The 16,330-nt window shown below is 37.9% G+C and overlaps 1 protein-coding gene across 1 annotated transcript; it reads left to right on the forward strand.

Moving 5' to 3' along the window:
- The first annotated feature begins 109 nt into the window (after positions 1 to 109).
- Positions 110 to 9,417, forward strand: LOC133655418 (neurogenic differentiation factor 2-like). Its single transcript, XM_062055552.1, has 4 exons — positions 110 to 200; positions 901 to 956; positions 5,456 to 5,825; positions 8,214 to 9,417. The coding sequence occupies exon 4, from the start codon at positions 8,230 to 8,232 to the stop codon at positions 9,238 to 9,240; it is 1,011 nt and encodes a 336-aa protein (XP_061911536.1). The 5' UTR covers positions 110 to 200; positions 901 to 956; positions 5,456 to 5,825; positions 8,214 to 8,229; the 3' UTR covers positions 9,241 to 9,417.
- The last annotated feature ends 6,913 nt before the right edge of the window (positions 9,418 to 16,330 follow it).

A 16,330-nucleotide genomic window follows, 5' to 3' on the forward strand; every position in this document is an offset into this window, starting at 1 on the left:
TACAGAATATGGCAGCGGCTGCTCTTTAAAACGGCGAACTCTAGGACCCAGGAGCAAGCTGTGCGTAACGGTTAAGAAATTATATGAACATAGAGGGCGGTAGGACCCTGGGGGAACTTATTTGAGGGGATGCCTTCACCTGTCCTCTCGATGAAAGTAAAACACAAGCAGTGGTCGAAAAAGTATGACTTTTTTGTAAGGTAAGAGTGTCTGTATGAACCGTAATTATATCTAAACGTGTCCTACACTACTTTAATACACAAGAGAAACATTGTGATTTGAAGTGTTCGATGGAGTGACGCCCCAACGACTTATAGTATACGAGAGAACCTGTAATACTAATTGACTCGATAATTGTGTTATTTACGTTCAGTTATCTTTCAACAACAACGTGTTTAACAACACGGACCACTCAAAAGCAGGGTTTTGTTTCAAAACTTATTTTTTTTAATTTAAACGCTAGCGAGGGAGCCAAGTTCAATACTTGGGATACGTTTCCGGGTTAGGGTTTGCGCGCCATTTTTGCGTCCCTTTGCTGTTGTTTCTAAAGATAGAAAATGTCTGCTCCTGTTGAAATATTTGATAAACATCAAGAAACGAATCCAATTTTTTTTACCAAGACATTTGAAGCTAAATATGGCATTCTTTGGTTCGCCACCAGAGGTCGCCATTTTATAGTGTCAGACTCAAGACACGTCTTCACATTAAGCTGCACTAACGTTATGTCACCGCTAGATGTCACCCACCACTAAAATACATTTGAAAATAAATCACCTAAAATAAAGTGAATTCATGTTAATGTTACAATATTAAATACATTTGTGACTAGTCTTGTTGTTTTACCTACTTTTGATACTTAATTGCATTCCAACTGTTCTGTCTCATATGTCACTTTATTAGGTACACCCATTATCTCCTGTGCAAGGAGCTGCAACCGCAGTTATGCCTCTGCAAAGGTAATATAAAATGTTATTTTTGCAGACCTGTAACACAAAATGCAAATACAAAAGTTAGGGGTTTTGATTGACAGTGAGTGTCATAAAGGCGCTGATTTAACAATGTGATTATAATTGTGGTTAGTGTAAACTCTGCAGTGGCATGGAGAGTGTGTGCAAAGACAGCATATTTAATGTACTAAATATAAACATCAAGCTGTCCTTTGTGTGAATGATTCCTTCTGTGTCTATTTGGTATTCCTCTCCCTCCTGTCTTGTGCCTGCAATCTGTGCCCGTGCCACTTTCGGCCCCAGCCAGCTCACCCCAAGGCAGCCGTGCCAGGCTTGGCAAGTTCCAAAGCGCAAAAGGGCGGAGAGCTTTACCTCGGTTCAATTGAGTCGTTTAGGCAATTGCACCCTGACATCCCATCTTTATGGCGGCCGCCTTATTGTGTGCATTTCCTGTTCCTGTCAAGGCAACTAGTCATCACCTCTGTGGGGATCGTTCCAGAATAATCACTAACTTCTCATTCAAACCTTGTATTCATCATCTTTAAATCTCATTAACAAGGTCATAGAAATATTCATTGCTCTAATACGGTGTTACTTTTGTGTTGTTTGACAATGTATACACATTTAGTACGTATATATTTATGTGTATTTATGCCATAATAAGGTGTGTGGAGGAATTTGCAGTATCATACTTAACTGTTTCTAATATTTTGGTTGCCTTGCTTAGCTGCTAAATGTAGACAAATATTAGAAACACCTCCCAAATATACTATATTATAGTACAGTGCAATACCATGCTATGGCAATAATATATTGTTTTATACTATAATAGACTACCTTGTGCTAGCACTACACTATACAACAGTGTTATATTTTACCACTAAACTGTATTGTCCTATACTTTATTCCAGTATTCAATACAGTTCTATCCTATACTATATTATGCTCTACTTCAGTTGTTAATACTACAATAATTGGACACGACAGCAACTAGTGATCTTCTGCAAAGTAGGAACTATTAATTATAAACCAAATATTTTCATAGCTAAAGCATTAAAACCTGAACTTCTAAATACAGGTTTTAACATCGTTAGAGACCTTTGGACATGAACTAACACCGCTATAGTTACATTTATACTCATTTTACACAATATCATAATAACAGAAAATAAGACATACTGTACATTACAGTAATACAGACTCAACCACTAACCTGTGAACATATTGAAACTTGTTCAATACTGATGATGATCTGCTGTGCAATATAGCACAGTATCTTAGATTTGTTATTTTAAGTTTATTTAGACATTTTTATGTTAGAAAAAGCTCAATTTAGGCCCAAAATATTTATCATTTTCTTAAATATCCCTATTTTGACTAATAAAATGGCACCGTCCAACGTGTAATAGCGAGGAACCATGATATGATTTTAATAAAGGTATTTTGAAAATACATAGAGTAAAGCCGTAAAATTCAAAGTGTACTACACTACGCTAAACAATATTATTCCATACTTTACTGTGCTAAACTATACCAGTAAAAAGTACTTCACTAAACTATACTATACCACAGGGGTTCTTAACATTTTTGACCTCGGGGCCCGACTTTTCCTCTACAGTGGGGCTCGGGGTCCACTCAAATATGAACTGAATTTGTAATCTAACTCTTGATTTAAATCATATTTATTAATTATATCTAACCTACTTACAGTTTAACAGGATGCACCTTGTCAAATGATATGACAATGTGTTGATCACAAAGATTAATATCAATGCTTAAAGGTCTACTGAAATGAATTTTTTTTTATTTAAACGGGGAAAGCAGATCCATTCTATGTGTCATACTTGATCATTTCGCGATATTGCCATATTTTTGCTGAAAGGATTTAGTAGAGAACAACGACGATAAAGTTCGCAACTTTTGGTCGCTGATAAAAAAAAGCCTTGCCTATACCGGAAGTAGCGTGACGTCACAGGAGGAAGGGCTGCTCACATTTTCCCATTGTTTACAATGCAGCGAGAGAGAGATTCGGACCGAGAAAGCAACGATTACCCCATTAATTTGAGCGAGGATGAAAGATTCGTGTATGAGGAACGTCAGAGTGAAGGACTAGATTGCAGTGCAGGACGTATCTTTTTTTTCGCTCTGACCGTAACTTAGGTACAGGTTTGGATTCCACACTTTCTCCTTTTTCTATTGTGGATCACGGATTTGTATTTTAAACCACCTCGGATACTATATCCTCTTGAAAATGAGAGTCGAGTACGCGAAATGGACATTCAAAGTGACTTTTATCTCCACGACAATACATCGGCGAAACACTTTAGCTACGGAGCTAACGTGATCGCATCGGGCTCAAATGCAGATATAAACAAAATAAATAAACCCCTGACTGGAAGGATAGACAGAAAAGCAACAATACTATTAAACCATGGACCTGTAAATACACTGTTAATGCTTTCCAGCTTGGCGACGCTTAACAATGCGACGCCATTGAAGCTAACTTAGCAACGGGACCTCACAGAGCTATGATAAAAACATTAGCGCTCCACCTACGCCAGCCAGCCCTCATCTGCTCATCAACACCCGTGCTCACCTGCGTTCCAGCGATCGACGGAAGGACGAAGGACTTCACCCGATCATCCGTGCGGTCGGTGGCTAGCGTCGGCTAGCGCGTCTGCTATCCAAGTCAAAGTCCTCCTGGTTGTGTTGCTACAGCCAGCCACTAATACACCGATCCCACCTACAACTTTCTTCTTTGCAGTCTTCATTGTTCATTAAACAAATTGCAAAAGATTCACCAACACAGATGTCCAGAATACTGTGGAATTTTGAGATGAAAACAGAGCTTTTTTGTATTGGATTCAATGGTGTCCGAATACTTCCGTTTAACTAGTGACGTCATGCGCATACGTCATCATACATAGACGTTTTCAACCGGAAGTTTAGCGGGAAATTTAAAATTGCACTTTATAAGTTAACCCGGCCGTATTGGCATGTGCTGCAATGTTAAGATTTCATCATTGATAAATAAACTATCAGACTGCGTGGTCGGTTGTAGTGGGTTTCAGTAGGCCTTTAGGGGGGGGGGGGGTTTAACCACATATGCGGTCCTCTCCAAGGTTTCTCATAGTCATTCATATTGACGTCCCACTGGGGTGAGTTTTCCTTGCCCGTATGTGGGCTCTGTACCGAGGATGTCGTTGTGGCTTGTACAGCCCTTTGAGACACTTGTGATTTAGGGCTATATAAATAAACATTGATTGATTGATTGAAGTCGGGCTGATTACAAAACTAAATACCATCAAATATACTGGAAAAGTATTTTATTTTTTATTTTTGTAATCAGCCTGACCTAAGCCTTGATAATACTCTTTGTGATTAACACATGGTTTCATAAAATTTGTAAATTTAGTTAAATATAAGTATTGAATAAAATCAAGAGTAAGATTGCTAATTCAGTGTTAATATTTTAGTGGGCCCCAGACCCCTCTGAAGTGGAAAAGTTGGGCCCCGAGGTCAAAAACATTAAGAACCCTTGCACTAAACTATACTAAATCATCCTTTTCTGTGCTATACCTCTAAACTTTACTACTCTAAACAATACTGAACCATACTTTACTGTGCTAAACTATACCACTAAACTGTACTACACATTACTGTACTATAACAAGCTTTACTGTACTATACCTTGTCCTTTTGATTGATTGATTGATTGAAACTTTTATTAGTAGATTGCACAGTACAGTACATATTCCGTACAACTGACCACTAAATGGTAACACCCGAATAAGTTTTTCAACTTGTTTAAGTCTGGTCCACGTTAATCAGTTCATGGTACTACAGTACTATATATCTATACAGCATTCTATAATGTAATTACCATGATGCATTATGTACCTAATAGTTCACTATTATACGTTACCACTAACTTGCAATGTGCTAGGCTGTACTATACAGAATACTTCACTGTGCTACACTAAATAATGTTCAACTATACCACTGAACTGTATCGTGCTCCCCTGTTGTGATTAAATCCTACAATGTTCTGTTTTACTCAACCATATTATACTAACTATGCAGTGCTATATCATACTATACCCCTAAAATGTACTGTGCTATACCAAACTTCAATATACCATAAAAAAAACAACATATAAGAAACAGAGATACGATACTATACTGTGATATTATGGTATTATGTACGACTAATAAATATGAGGTGCAAATGTGTATCAAACACAAACATAGATTGCTGCATAAGCAAAATATGAGAGACAGTTCACAATATGATGCAGTACAGTTCCAGTACTGTTACATTAATACCTTATGATAGTGTGAATTAGTCTTAATCAATCTTGTACAGTGCAAGTAGCATCACCCCTATTGAAATGGATTACTATACATTCTGTATTAAGAAGACCCTTCTCAAACAGAAGCAGTCATTTTTTATTTTTTTTTAACGTGCGTGTTTGTCATTTACCGCTTATTTCATTTTTCTCTTTCAGCGCCCGGTGACAGATGGCGAGTTCTTCTCCCCCCCACCACCGCCGCCACCACCACCCCACCCACCCCAGGGGGAAAGCCAGTCTCTGTGAATGCGGCCGCATGTCAATCACGGGCTCTCATGTGATGGCTCTTGCCAATGACGTGCCAGCCATATGGGCCTGGCATCGCAGCCTGCTATGCAAGTCACCCGTGCAGTCCTCCCTCCACGCGTCTGGGGCTGCAGACAGAGGCAGGGTGGCCGCAGAGGAGGAGGAGGAAAGAGTAGAGGGAGGGAAGGTAGGCGAGAGCGGAACACACACACAGCAAAGATCCGCCTCGCAGAACGCATCGCCGCCGCGCCCGGAGAGAGATGGTGTAAACAAACCTCAGGTAGGCTTCCAAATCTCACACAAGTTTCTTTGTTGCGATGCCACCGTCAGCGAGATTTTACCTGTTTCTCTTTGCTCAACATATGTCCTCTTTTTACCTCTTCTTCGTCTCCGCTCTTCATCACTTCCCCGCCGCTGTCAGTCATGCACATTTTGCAGGAACAAAAGCGGATTTATTTGGTAAATAGATAAATCTGAGTGTAACAGCAGGTCTGTGGGGGTAGAACTCTCCTCAGGGATGCATGCATGATAATTGACAAGATATATGCTGGCATTAATTACTTTATGCTGAGGATATCAGGTAGCGGGGGGGATGGAAGTGCACACTGGAGAGCATCTCTTCAGAGAGTTGGCTTTATATTAATTTAATTTAAATGAAATGATGTCAGATGATTTGTTTGCTAATTGCACAGACAAACAACTTGTGTTCCTCATTCCTGCTTTTAAGGCACAGATGACCTTCAGGATTATTATTTTAAACACATCCTCTAAGTCATAGGTGTCCAAACTTTCCACCCAGGATATATTTTTATTTTATTTTATAAATTTTTATTTTTTTTCTAATAACATATAAAGACCAAGCTTCATGTTATTATTAGTAGTAGTAGCAACATTTAAGCTTTTTTTTTTTTTTTTTAGATCTTTTGTTTTATTTTATTTCTATACAATGTGCCTTGAGCCAATAATAAAAAAGAGCTCCCGGGCCACTCTTTGGACACCCCTGCCCCAAATGTTCCCCTCATTTTTGGCATATTTTCTGTATCATGTGGTCCACTTTTGTGGCTGTGGGCAACAGACTCATTTATTTGTCGCCACCCTAAACATCCACCAGGGACCATTTCTCAGCGGCCCGGCGACGCTCCTGCACGGGCTACACGGAACCAAACTGTTAAAACGTTTGGATTAAAAACGATACGGATACGCACCAGCAAAAACATCAGGTACATCTGTATAAGGCAGGTGTGCCCTAATTTTCTATACCTGCAGTGAGAATGTGTGAGTTTATTGAAAAAGGGGTTCAAATTAATTAAATATGATAATAAATTATTTATATTTCAAGAAAAATACAACTTTTTCTCTTTATATTATACCTTGTTGCTCTTTTCCCCTTTTTTAAAAAAAAAATTGTTTTATTCATTAATTTTTTTAATAGTGATTTAATCTTTTAAATGTGCTGCAGGGCGATAAAAAATGAGCTGCAAGCCTAAAATGGCCCCTATGCTACACTTTGGAGCACCCCTTTAAATTCAAACTTTATTTCTATAGCACATAAAAAAAATAAAAGTATAGAAACAGTTAATAATCAATACAGCAAAATGCAAAATAAAAGGGTTTGCTTCATTTGTGTTAAAAGTATATGTGTGTGAATCTTTGGACACTTAATGGTTTGATCCGATTCCTGGGATGGCGATTTGATTCAGAATCGATTCTCGATTCAACACGAGTTTCGATTCAATCAGACTCTCAATGTCAATCAATCAATCAATGTTTATTTATGTAGCCCTAAATCACAAGTGTCTCAAAGGGCTGCACAAGCCTCGACGACATCCTCGGTTCAGAGCCCACAAAAGGGCAAGGGGGAAAAAAAGTATTATAATGACAATTTTAATAACAGGTTACAGGTAAGAAATACTCCTGGTTGCTTAAAAATGGTCTAAAAACGTATTTTTAAAAAGGGATTCTGCATCTAAAATATATATATATATATATATATATATATATATGAGTATTTATTTATTTTTAAATCGATTTTTTTAAACGTATGAAATAATTTAAATCGGGATTCGGATGTGAATCAAATTTTTTGGTGCACCACATGTTGAAAGCCAGCAAAGTTTGGAGCTGTATCAAAATGCCACCTTTCGATTATTTGCATTTTTGCTGACATTACTAAAATATTACAAGCACTCATTAGGTGTCCAAACTTGTTCCATTGAGGGCCACATACTGTAATATCAAAGGATGGAGGGGCCAATTTTATGTTTTCAATTTTTTTTTTAAACCAAAGCGATACATTTCAACTTATTCTTGTCACAATACCTGTGGTGTTTTGTTTTGTTTTTTTTTTACAATTTTTTAAATAATATTTTTAGAATGTGCCACGGCCCGTTAACAAATTAGTTGCGAGCCATAAATGGCCCCCCGGTCACACTTTGGACACCCCTTTAACAAATAATGCTGCATTTTTGCATCAAAATGAGCATCATTATCTATGTGAAAAGGCAGATTTTGGGATAGTTTTTTCATGGGATTGTGCAGGTGTCCCTAATAAATGTGCCGGAACCATCTCATCCTCATCCTCATCCTCATCCTCATCTTCATCATTCTCATTTCAAAGGCAACACAGACGTGAGTAAAAAAAGGCTGCGTGGACCGCCTCTCTTTGCAGGTGTGAACCCACGACAATGTTGAGCCGTCTGTTCAGTGAGGTCCTGCCGGACGTCCAGAGGCTGGCGGCGGACTGGGCCGAGGCGGACAGCCAGGACGGCAAAGTCAAGTCCGGTCATCACCTGGCAGGGGAGGACGAGCTGGACGAGCCGCGGGGGGGCAGCAGTCGAGCCGAGTCCGAGATGGCGGACGACGACGAGGATGATGATGATGAGGAGGACGAGGAGGAGGAGGAGGAGGGGGATGCTGAGGAAGAGGGTGAGGATGAGGAGGGGGGCGGGGACAAGCCCAAGAAACGCGGCCCAAAGAAGCGCAAGATGAACCCGGCGCGGGTGGAGCGCTCCCGGGTGCGCAGAGTCAAGGCCAACGCCCGGGAGCGTACGCGCATGCACGACCTGAACTCGGCCCTGGACAACCTGCGCAAGGTGGTCCCTTGCTACTCCAAGACCCAGAAACTCTCCAAGATCGAGACGCTGCGCCTGGCCAAGAACTACATCCTGGCCTTAGGCGAGATCCTGCGCAACGGGAAACGTCCCGACGTGGTGAACTACGTGCAGATGTTGTGCAAAGGCCTCTCCCAGCCCACCACCAACCTGGTGGCCGGCTGTCTGCAGCTCAACACCCGCAACTTCCTCACCGAGCCGGACTCTGCTCGCTTCCACATGCCGGGATCCCCGTTCTCCGTGCACCCGTACGGCTCCTACCGGTGCCGCCTGTCCAGCCCCAGCTACCAAGCCGCCGGTGCCAACCCGCGGGCACACTCGTACGGCCCCGGCTACGAGGCGCCGTACCCCCCTGGAGGCACGTCCCCGGACTACATCAGCCCGGACTACGAGGGCCCGCACAGCCCTGCAGCAGCAGGCTGCATGAAGCAACAGGAGTGCGACACGGAGCGGAACTATCACTACTCCATGCATTACTCCAGACCCGGGCGAGGTTTACCCTTTGGCCCCTCGGGATCTCGGGAGAACATCCCCCCCTTTCACGAGGGGCCCTATGAGGACCTGGGCGCCTTTTTCCACAACTGAAAAAAACCCTGCAATCATTGATGAACTCCATTGAATTTGAACACGTCTCCTCCTGTAATCTGATTACTATAATACTGTTATGCATTTCTTCATTGTGCAGTGTTGTGTGTGCAACCAAATGACAACACGTGTAATATGACTAAATACACAAATAAAACAAAGAAATGCTTTATAATTGTCTGATATGATCTGCTGTAGTGCGCATTCTCCCATTAATAACATTTAAGAACATGACTATATATATATATATATATATATATATATATATATATATATATATATATATATATATATATATATATATATATATATATATATATATATATATATATATATATACACACATACATATATGCGTATATATATATGTGTGTATATATATATATATATATATATATATATATATATATATATATATATATATATATATATATACATACATGCTGTATTGTAATCGATTTACTCGATTTTGCAACTCATTAAGAAATGCAAACGTCATTCGATATTTAAAAATGAGCATTGTTTTATGCCTAAATGAACAATTCCATGTGCGAAATTAATTACGCATGGGGTTACCTGGAATAAATTGAACACACAAAAAAAAACTTTAATAATGTGCGTTCACGTTTCTATCGAACATTTATGTTTTCCTTTTTTTTCTTTAAATGTTGGGCCCTAAAATGCACATTTAAAAACAGCCTAGAATTACTACAAAGTGCTTGGCCTGGTAAAAATGAAATTTTTTTTTTTTTTTACAAAAGCCAAGTCACTTATTTTTGTTATTTCAATCCTTTACGTCTTCTTGTTTTTAATTAAAGATTTTTCTTTTGCTCGATAAATAATTCTTAATCTGTGGGGAAAATATGATTGCATTTATTATGCCCTAATTGGTTATCTTATTTCCTTTTAAAGGTAAGGACATTGTTAGTATTATTTGAATACACAATGAAGGCCTATCCCTTCATATGTGTACTTATTTTATATTTTGATATGAATATTAGTCGTCCTATTCCTTTAAAAGTGTTTAAAGAAACCATTAAAGCATGCAGGACACGTTTTGTCAATCTTGGACATTTTTTACAATGCCTTTACAGAGGCTAGTTTTTTAATTATTATGATCATAATAATATTCCTCATTGTGAAACCAATGCCATTAGTGCTGATTTCTCCAATCAATAATGTTGTGAGCATGTTGGACCACTGCCTTTGGTCCCATATGTTACTAGTGGTCTGTGGGCGCAAAATGTCCCATAGAAACATACAAAACAGCCGCATGGACGTTTAGAACATGCTTTACAATTTATTACATGTTCATAATTCAACTCCAAATGGTCATATTAATCGTGCATTTGAATTTTTAAAATGTAATAAATAGATTCCAGTTTTTCCATAAAAGAAAACTGGATGCATGACATTTAGGACGTTTTACAATGTATTAATTAGTATGTTCAAATTTTAATTTAAAAAAAGGCAACTTTATGGATTAAATTGACAATTAAACATGTCCAGCTATTTCACATTAGAAACATCAAATATGACAATATGGCCATATGTTTTAAAATGTTCCAAATTCTGGTAACTGACAAACATTTGAATTTCAAAAGGGTTAAAAAAAAGTTTTTACATTACATCAGTAAAAGTAAAAAAAATAGTGCAATTTAATTTATTTCCTAATACTAAAAACTCTGAATGGTAAAATATGTTGAAGTTTTATTAGAAACCAAATATTATAACCTTTTTACATTAAAAACATGCCAAAAGAACGTCATAAATAATCAACAATTATTTCTTTTTTTTACGCTTATTACACACTTAATGCTTGCCTAAAGCGCGTGTGTGTTGGGATTTATGAAGTTTGCATTGATGTAAATATACAATTAATTGTAATTTTTTTTTTTTTAAAGTCATGAAATGAACATAATAATACAAGATATGGTACATTAATCTATATTATTAATTAATTTTCTTTATTAAGGAACGAAAAAAAATGGGGGTTGGGTGGTCGCAGAACACATTTGTAATTTTAGCTCCAGTAAATTTATTTTTGGGCCAAAATACAGGCGCTAACTGTTATTACAAAATGTTTTTAAGTTGGCATTGCCACCAGTATAGTATATATAGACAGCATTCTGCATGGAGGAGGTGACGAGCATGCAAGCATGCACGTCCACGCTGCCAGCTGCGCCATGCGGCCCCTGCCAAGAGTGGCCCTTGTGGGAGGCCCCCGGTATTTCTTTGCTAATTCCACCAGCATCTGTTCATTATTCTGCATCGTGCAACACAGGAGGCTGGATGTCTTAAAAAAAAAAAAAAAAAGAATACCGAACGATTTTTAAAAGGGACACTCAATATTAATCTCTCTTTTTGAGTTACACTATATTATCAATAATGACATTTTCTGTAATATTGTATTTAAAATATTTTTTTTATGTGAATCTTGACCCCTCAATCATTCTAAAATTTGGAGATTTAAATTTTTTATTTGCTAGTTGAACATTGAGTCACTTTGTCTAAATGTCTCTTAATTCATCAAATATAAACATACAATAATGACAATGCAGGATGCATATAAATAAGCCAGATTTAAAAAAAATAGGCCTTAGTTGTCCATCTGACTCATTTTACAATAAATAAATAAGAGTTTGGTTGTGGAATATGCTATTGACTAGTATTGTACGTATAATACATGTGATGGAAATAAGCCACCAGGAAAAAATTATAATGGATGTATTTGCACTTGGGGTTCCTAAAAACGAAGCATCATTAACTCTGTACCTGGAAAAAGAAGTATGATTATTACAATTTTTCCGGGTGCAGAGTTTTAAATGTCACACAATCACACAAGTGTGTCCCATTCTGCAGATTTTTAATGTAAATGAATAATGCTTGTCAGATATGTAATGTGTGTTATATGTACATTAATAGTATTGGCTGTAATAGTTTGTATCATTCATTACACCAAATTTGACCTATGTGTAACTGTATTTTAACTATACATTGCTGGTGTCAAAATACATCCATATATAGTGTATATAAATGTATACACTGCTAGTACTCGGTGCTGATGATGTCCAATTTGCTGCTTTAAAAACTTGAATGTCCATGTTGCGGCTAATTATTATTCTATTGGATTCCATAAACTGTTTCCAATTTTCTGTGCCTCTCACAGTAGCCAGAATGTTAGGAAGGCCTCTTGTGATGCTGTGCCCTGTCGCCCACAATAATAACCAATCAAAATAGCGTGTTCGTCATATTTTTTTTTTTTTACAACACAACTTATAGCATTGGATCTCATCAGATGAGTGTGCAGGTGTCCCCAATGAAGTGGCTCATGAGGTGAGTGTGTGTGTGTGCATTGCAGTGGTGAGCTTTGTTTCTGCACAGATGGTGTGTGTGTGTGTTTTTTTCCATATTTATTTATTTATTTTTTAGGGATGGTGAAGGAGAGGCGAAGAGGAAGAAGAGGAGAATACACCACCATGGCACGGTCATGCGGGCAGCAGTAATTGGCGTCCATATTGAGGGGTTTTTGCGGCGCTGCAGGGTGGGCACACCCCCAGATGGACTTGTCACATGGTATTCAATCCAACTCATTGCCTTGTCCTCTACTTTTCTGGACATTTATGTTCTCTTCGGCTTCTTCTTCATCCCACACTTTTTAAAAAATGTACAAAAAAAAAAAAAAAGCAACCACAAATTACACTTTCCCCCGTCCTTACACGTCACCTTTTCTCTCACCCTGCTTTGGCTGGTCACTTCTGGCTAACACATTCAACTTTTGCAAGAACATCACACCCTCGCCTGGCTACTATTGGTGCTATTGGCGGGTCACCTACACGTAACACACACTTACAAGCTCTCACCACACACACTTCATCCCTGCACTCGCCTCTTCTTGCAAATGTACGTTAAATGGACCAAAGTGTTGGCAGACGTCTCTTAAAGGTCCCCTTTTATGCAAAAGTGACTTTTTAATGGTGTTCTGACAGTAATATGTGCCCCTACTCTCTTTATGAGCACCAAATGGGCAAAAAAAAATGATAATCTCTTTCACTTTTGAGAGTAGATGTGCTCAAAGGCTCAGACGTTACACATACTTTTATAGGTACTGACCAAATTCCGTCAGTACTACCGGGTATCAATTTACGTAAAATCAAACGGTGCCATATTTCGATACCTTTGTTGCTCGTGATGACTCAACCGGTTGCAAACAAAACACACTCGAGGAGCACTTAGCCAAACTGCCTCCAGGGTTTTTCTTTGCCTGATAGAAAACGCTCTAACCTAAAGTAAGGCTCCCCTTTTCATTAATGCGCTAGCTTGATGCTAATTTACTTTGCCATACACATGCTACTGATTAGCATTAGCGATTTTATGTGGCGATTCAACACCTCCATATTTGGTGATGAAAACTACAAATAAGATCCACTTTACAATCAAACAGGAAATTTGTAGTAGGTACAAAACTTACAGTATAAAGCCTTTGTAGGGCGCAACATAAGACTAGATTGGCACATTCTGCTTAATGGCAAAGACTACTTCCTAGCTTGATAACACACCATAGTCTATACTGCACTCTAATGTATTGGAATTGCAAAAGGCATGCACAGTCTGATGTACAAGACTTGCAAATGAGATCCAGAAATGTAATAAGAAAACTGGACAGCACAGTTAGGATAATCAGCTCATTTTAAAATGTTACATCAATAAAATAGATTTTATTATTAAACAATTAACATTTAAAACACACACACAAGTACCAAAAATTGGTACCTGTATCGATACAATATAAATAGACGGAGTAGACATTGAAATATTGAAAGACAATTTCGGGGGGGAATAATAGATGATAAAATGAACTGGAAATCTCATATGGAAATATAAGACATAAAGTGGCAAGAAATACATTATTAATAAAAACTAAAGCAAAATATGTCTCGGACCAAAAATCTCACCATATTCTCTACTGCTCGCTAGTGTTACCATATATGAGTTATTGTGCAGAAATATGGGGAAATAACTAAAAAAGTACACTTCATCCACTAACTGTGTTACAAAAAAAAGATCAGTTGGAATAATACATAATTCTGGATATAGAGAACTTACAAACACTTTATTTATTGAGTCCAAAATACAAAAAATCTGTGATTTGGTTCATTATGTACAAAGCAAACCATAGCCTGAGTGCACAACAATTCTCCTCCAAATAAGAAGAACAATACAATCTCGGAGGAAAATGTAATTCAAAACATTTGCATGCAAGCACAACACTTAAAACCTTTAGCATATCAGTATGTGGAATTAAATTATGGAATGGATTAAGTAAAGAAATCAAATAGGTGTTGTTCAAATTGCAAGTGTTTACAAAGCACAAGGAAGAATAGTTTTGATAAACATTGTGAACTTTGTTAAAAATTAGATAATATTCATCTCATGTGGGTCATTCATAATTGACTTAACTAAGAGAGCAGTTGTATTTAGAATGAATTGATGTAAATTGTGTTACGAGATGAGAACTGGAAGTGAACAAATGTGTTACTAACATGTTGGAAAAAAAATGAGAATGTGTGGATTGTACAATGTATCATATTGTATCTGTATACATGTTTGAAATAAACTCAAACTATACCCACCATAACTATAACCATTCCCAGGTACCAGGAATTGGTACCGTATTGTTCAAATGTGAACAGTACCCTTCTCTAGCAAACAGGATAACCTAGCATGATGTTCAAAAGTTAATGTAACGCCAGCACTTTATAGCTATGCCAGTGTTGCTAACGATACCATGTATCACATACAACTCTGTTGTATGTGATACATGGTATCTATTGGATAAGTGCAGAGTTAGAGCATATATGTAAAAAGTGCTTAAGTACACAATAACGCTTCTTGGAGACACAGCTTGTAAACATTAAAGAGTCTACACACAATTTCAATTAGAGCTTGCGGAATGCAATTTTAAGATGCCTACTTTTGTAAATTCCAACGTCAAGGTTTAGATTTTGGACAACACATTTCCAAAATTGGACACACAAAACACAAATAAAAACGCTGCAATATGCATGCCAGGCCAATAGTGGGCGATGCTACTTTGTAAAGGAAGAAAAAAAAAAAACACACACTGGAGAGGCAAACTGCAAAATGGTTTGATTGATTGATTGTTTGAAACTTGTATTAGTAGATTGCACAGTACAGTACATATTCCGTACAATTGACCACTAAATGGTAACACCCGAATAAGTTTTTCAACTTGTTTAAGTCGGGGTCCACGTTAATCAATTCATGGTACAAATATATACTATCAGCATAATACAGTCGTCACACAAGTTAATCATCAGAGTATATACATGGAATTATTTACATTATTTACAATCTGGGAGGTGGGATGCGGAGGGGGTTGGGGCGGGGAGGGGTTAGGTTGGGTTGCTATCAGCATACTTCAGTCATCAACAATTATATCATCTGAGAAATGGACATTGTAACAGTGTAGGTCTCACTTGGTAGGATATGTGCAGCGAGCAGTGAACATAGTGAGCTCAGAAAGCATAAGAACAAGTATATACACTACCATTCAAAAGTTTGGGGTCACCCAAACAATTTTGTGGAATAGCCTTCATTTCTAAGAACAAGAATAGACTGTCGAGTTTCAGATGAAAGTTCTCTTTTTCTGGCCATTTTGAGCGTTTAATTGACCCCACAAATGTGATGCTCCAGAAACTCAATCTGCTCATAGGAAGGTCAGTTTTGTAGCTTCTGTAACGAGCTAAACTGTTTTCAGATGTGTGAACATGATTGCACAAGGGTTTTCTAGTCATCAATTAGCCTTCTGAGCCAATGAGCAAACACATTGTACCATTACAACACTGGAGTGATAGTTGCTGGAAATGGGCCTCTATACACCTATGTAGATATTGCACCAAAAACCAGACATTTGCAGCTAGAATAGTCATTTACCACATTAGCAATGTATAGAGTGTTTTTCTTTAAAGTTAAGACTAGTTTAAAGTTATCTTCATTGAAAAGTACAGTGCTTTTCCTTCAAAAATAAGGACATTTCAATGTGACCCAAACTTTTGAACGGTAGTGT

Source organism: Entelurus aequoreus, linkage group LG08 (assembly GCF_033978785.1).
Source record: "Entelurus aequoreus isolate RoL-2023_Sb linkage group LG08, RoL_Eaeq_v1.1, whole genome shotgun sequence".
In the NCBI taxonomy this organism is placed as follows: domain Eukaryota; kingdom Metazoa; phylum Chordata; class Actinopteri; order Syngnathiformes; family Syngnathidae; genus Entelurus; species Entelurus aequoreus.

Bases quoted from the DNA above. Each gene is read 5' to 3' on its own strand.
- LOC133655418 (XM_062055552.1), top strand. From the start codon at position 8,230: ATGTTGAGCCGTCTGTTCAGTGAGGTCCTGCCGGACGTCCAGAGGCTG.